The sequence below is a fragment of the Nansenia antarctica genome (genome assembly GCF_963989245.1).
Source record: "Nansenia antarctica genome assembly, chromosome: 5".
NCBI lineage: Eukaryota > Metazoa > Chordata > Actinopteri > Argentiniformes > Microstomatidae > Nansenia > Nansenia antarctica.
In genome coordinates, this window is record NC_137690.1 from 183,739 (window position 1) to 188,738 (window position 5,000).

At 51.9% G+C, this 5,000-nt stretch overlaps 1 protein-coding gene across 1 annotated transcript in view; it reads right to left on the minus strand.

Annotated features, from left to right (window-relative positions):
- LOC308159113 (uncharacterized protein) overlaps positions 1-4,782 on the minus strand; it is a gene marked incomplete at its 3' end in the record, with an annotated part of 40,827 nt that extends 36,045 nt beyond the window's left edge. Inside the window, exons 1-5 of the mRNA XM_080532866.1 lie at positions 4,729-4,782; positions 2,828-3,060; positions 927-976; positions 718-811; positions 351-382 (exon numbers count right to left, since the gene is read on the minus strand). Of these exons, the coding sequence (XP_080388992.1) occupies positions 351-382; positions 718-811; positions 927-976; positions 2,828-2,948 (297 nt within the window). The 5' untranslated portion in view covers positions 2,949-3,060; positions 4,729-4,782. The remainder of the gene's footprint in view (positions 1-350; positions 383-717; positions 812-926; positions 977-2,827; positions 3,061-4,728) is intronic.
- Between the last annotated feature and the right edge of the window lie 218 nt (positions 4,783-5,000).

Genomic DNA, 5,000 nt, shown 5'->3' on the forward strand with positions numbered 1-5,000 from the left:
GTTTAACATGTGGTAGTTTAACATGTGATAGTTTAACATGTGGTAGTTTAACATGTGATAGTTTAACATGTGGTAGTTTAACATGTGATAGTTTAACATGTGGTAGTTTAACTCTAACATGTGATAGTTTAACATGTGATAGTTTAACATGTGATAGTTTAACTCTAACATGTGGTAGTTTAACATGTGATAGTTTAACATGTGATAGTTTAACTCTAACATGTGGTAGTTTAACATGTGATAGTTTAACATGTGATAGTTTAACTCTAACATGTGGTAGTTTAACATGTGATAGTCTAACATGTGGTAGTTTAACATGTGGTAGTTTAACTCTAACATGTGATACTCACCGTCTCTGATGCACTTCCTGGTCCATCCTCATCTGTAACACATGAAAGGGTGAAGTTACACTGGAAGGTTGAGGTTAGGTTAGGGTCAGGGGTAGGTTAAGGTCAGGGGTAGGTTAGGGTCAGGGATAGGTTAGGGTTAGGGCTAGGTTAGGGGTCAGGTTAGGGTCGGGGGTCAAGTTAGGGTCAGGGCTAGGTTAGGGTTAGGGCTAGGTTAGGGTCAGGGGTCAGGTTAGGGTCAGGGGTCAAGTTAGGGCTAGGGCTAGGGTTAGGGGTCAGGTTAGGGTCCGGGCTAGGCTAGGGTTAGGGGTCAGGTTAGGGTCAGGGCTAGGTTAGGGTCAGGGCTAGGTTAGGGTCAGGGGTCAGGTACCTGACAGGGCGTCTGGGCCGAGCGTTCGCTCCAGCTCCTCGATCTCCCGCTGGACCCTCTGACGCTCCGCCTCCAGCCCCGGGTCACCAGGCGCCTGCAGGGTCATATGAGATAACACACATTAACTACATCAGGTAACTCAGTCACTCTGTAATAGGTCAGGGCTAGGGTCAGGGGTCAGGGCTAGGGTCAGGGGTCAGGGCTCTTACCAAGTCCTCTTCAGGCCCATCGGAGTCATCATCATCATCGTCATCATCATCTGACAACAGAAACGAAACGCAGAGTTACTAAAGCAGAGGAGACACCTGTCTCACCCTCACCTGTCTAACCCTCACCCTCACCTGAGGAGCTGTCTCACCCTCACCAGAGGACCTGTCTCACCCTCACCTGAGGAGCTGTCTCACCCTCACCAGAGGACCTGTCTCACCCTCACCTGAGGACCTGTCTCACCCTCACCTGAGGAGCTGTCTCACCCTCACCAGAGGACCTGTCTCACCCTCACCTGAGGACCTGTCTCACCCTCACCTGAGGACCTGTCTCACCCTCACCTGAGGACCTGTCTCACCCTCACCTGTCTAACCCTCACCAGAGGAGCTGTCTCACCCTCACCTGAGGACCTGTCTCACCCTCACCAGAGGACCTGTCTCACCCTCACCTGAGGAGCTGTCTCACCCTCACCTGAGGACCTGTCTCACCCTCACCAGAGGACCTGTCTCACCCTCACCTGAGGACCTGTCTCACCCTCACCTGTCTAACCCTCACCCTCACCAGAGGACCTGTCTCACCCTCACCTGAGGAGCTGTCTCACCCTCACCAGAGGAGCTGTCTCACCCTCACCTGAGGAGCTGTCTCACCCTCACCTGAGGAGCTGTCTCACCCTCACCAGAGGACCTGTCTCACCCTCACCTGAGGAGCTGTCTCACCCTCACCAGAGGAGCTGTCTCACCCTCACCAGAGGAGCTGTCTCACCCTCACCTGAGGAGCTGTCTCACCCTCACCTGAGGACCTGTCTCACCCTCACCTGTCTAACCCTCACCCTCACCAGAGGACCTGTCTCACCCTCACCTGAGGAGCTGTCTCACCCTCACCTGAGGAGCTGTCTCACCCTCACCAGAGGAGCTGTCTCACCCTCACCAGAGGACCTGTCTCACCCTCACCTGAGGACCTGTCTCACCCTCACCAGAGGAGCTGTCTCACCCTCACCAGAGGACCTGTCTCACCCTCACCAGAGGAGCTGTCTCACCCTCACCTGAGGAGCTGTCTCACCCTCACCAGAGGAGCTGTCTCACCCTCACCTGTCTAACCCTCACCCTCACCAGAGGACCTGTCTCACCCTCACCTGAGGAGCTGTCTCACCCTCACCAGAGGAGCTGTCTCACCCTCACCAGAGGACCTGTCTCACCCTCACCTGAGGACCTGTCTCACCCTCACCAGAGGAGCTGTCTCACCCTCACCAGAGGACCTGTCTCACCCTCACCAGAGGAGCTGTCTCACCCTCACCTGAGGACCTGTCTCACCCTCACCAGAGGAGCTGTCTCACCCTCACCTGAGGAGCTGTCTCACCCTCACCTGAGGAGCTGTCTCACCCTCACCTGAGGACCTGTCTCACCCTCACCTGAGGAGCTGTCTCACCCTCACCTGTCTAACCCTCACCAGAGGAGCTGTCTCACCCTCACCTGAGGACCTGTCTCACCCTCACCTGTCTAACCCTCACCAGAGGAGCTGTCTCACCCTCACCTGAGGACCTGTCTCACCCTCACCTGAGGACCTGTCTCACCCTCACCAGAGGACCTGTCTCACCCTCACCTGTCTAACCCTCACCCTCACCAGAGGACCTGTCTCACCCTCACCAGAGGACCTGTCTCACCCTCACCTGAGGAGCTGTCTCACCCTCACCAGAGGAGCTGTCTCACCCTCACCAGAGGAGCTGTCTCACCCTCACCAGAGGACCTGTCTCACCCTCACCAGAGGAGCTGTCTCACCCTCACCTGAGGAGCTGTCTCACCCTCACCAGAGGACCTGTCTCACCCTCACCAGAGGAGCTGTCTCACCCTCACCTGAGGAGCTGTCTCACCCTCACCTGTCCCACCCTCACCTGTCTCACCCTCACCAGAGGAGCTGCCTGGAGGAGACAGCAGGTGAGCGTGTCCCTCTGCCCCGAGGCTGCGCTCCAGCTCCAAGATCTGACATTGGATCTTCTCCCTCTGCGCGCGCAACTCCTCCTCCTCCATCGCGTTCCTCTCCTCTCCTCTCCTCTCCTCTCCTCTCCTCTCCTTGCAGCAGCTTCCCAGTAGGCAGGGTTACCCAGGGTTAGGGTTGAATACAGCCGTTGAACGAAGCCAGCTCCTCACCAGTACAACAAAGTAATGATCATATTAAAAACAATAACATCCGGGAGGGTTAGGTTAGTTAGAGTTAGCTTCCTATCTGACCAAGTCCGTCAACCACACAGGCGCTGTTTACGATGTTGTGGAGAACATCAACATTACATACAAGCATGGCGACCTGTCTAACCCTAACCTGTCTAACCCTAACCTGTCTAACACTAACCTGTCTAACCCTAACCTGTCTAACACTAACCTGTCTAACCCTAACCTGTCTAACACTAACCTGTCTAACCCTAACCTGTCTAACCCTAACCTGTCTAACCCTAACCTGTCTAACCCTAACCTGTCTAACCCTAACCTGTCTAACACTAACCTGTCTAACCTGTCTAACCCTAACCTGTCTAACCCTAACCTGTCTAACCCTAACCTGTCTAACCCTAACCTGTCTAACCTGTCTAACCCTAACCTGTCTAACCCTACATTGTGGTGGGTTAACATAATTCACCCCCGGAACGATGGGTTGGGAGTATTGTTTCCGCACGGAGGGTTAAGTGCGTGGTACTCGAGTTGTTACATGAGTGATATAGTCAGGGGTGCACATAACTGGTGCGCCAGTGCGCATGCGTCGCCAAAATGCATGCTGCGCGGCAGATCAGCCGCATGAACGCGCTCTTGCGCACCAACAGCTGGAAGCGCTGGGAGAGGAATTTACTTCCTCAAAATCCAACTGCTGTCTGCTGACTGCTGCATCACTGAAGCCCCACTAAGTAACTATTTGCCGTCCCCTCAGCCGAAGGCCAGACGAGTAATCCATCACAACAGTCGACCGACGACGACCACGGCGACTCCCCTCACGAAAACATTCGGAAAGTATCGTAACTCGTACTTTCATTCTGCGTATCGCACGGTTATCACGCCGACACGTGAAAATTCAGTCCCGAACGACTCGTCGCTAAAAGGAAAAACAACACCAAGGGACTTCACGTTTCTTTTCTCTGAAGCTTTCAAACGTTCAGACGTTTGTTTTACAGCTTCATTATCGCACCTAGACCCCTGACCCAGGGAATATGGTTGGGAATTCTATTAGAAAAAAAAAAAATGACTTTGTTGCACAATCAAAATAATGAGCTATTTAAAGTGATAGCCTACAACATCCTCTACCATGGTTGAAATTGAGGACAGTATTAACAGCAGTCAAGAGAGCAGTGATGATGATGATTAAGCTTGTAGCATAAATAAATGCTTAAGCTGTAACTTTTTGTTGAAAAGTTGATTTCAGTGTTTACAGAACAGAGCAGTGCTTAAAGAGATGTCCGTTTATTTCATTGTGTTTAAAGGAGTCTGACAGACTTTCATGCTTAAAGAGCAGTCATTTGATTTTGCATTTGTTTCTTTTGTTTTGCACACAATCATTTGTTCGTTCATCTTTATTTATGAATAAATGTCGTTTTGCTAATATAAGTTATCCATGTATCCCTTTTTCATCCATCCTGTGGGACGGGTCGCATCCCTAGGTGCTCCTCTGAGCACTGGCCCCAAAAGTGATGTGCACCCCTGCTTATAGTTACTGCTTGAAGCATGTGGTCGCAGCTTGTTCATGTCTGTTAATAAACGTTTAGCTGTGACATTCGATACGCCGCCTCCGACTCCCGTCTCTCGGCACTACAACATGAACATTACATACCAGCGTGGTGGACCCTCTCCGCTGCTCCGCGCTGCTCCGCGCTGCTGCTTCTTCTTCTTCTTCTTCTTCTCCTTCTTCTACTTCTTCTGGGTTTCACGGCAGCTTGCGTCCTTGGCGTTGCTCTACTGCCATCTGCTGGATGTATCCTATGATATCTATATGATATATATCCAACCCCTAGTGATGTTACGCTCGACGCAGTAGTCACGACACGTCGTCGATCTTCCGACACAATGTGCGTCGATACAAATGTATCAGTATAATATATCAGT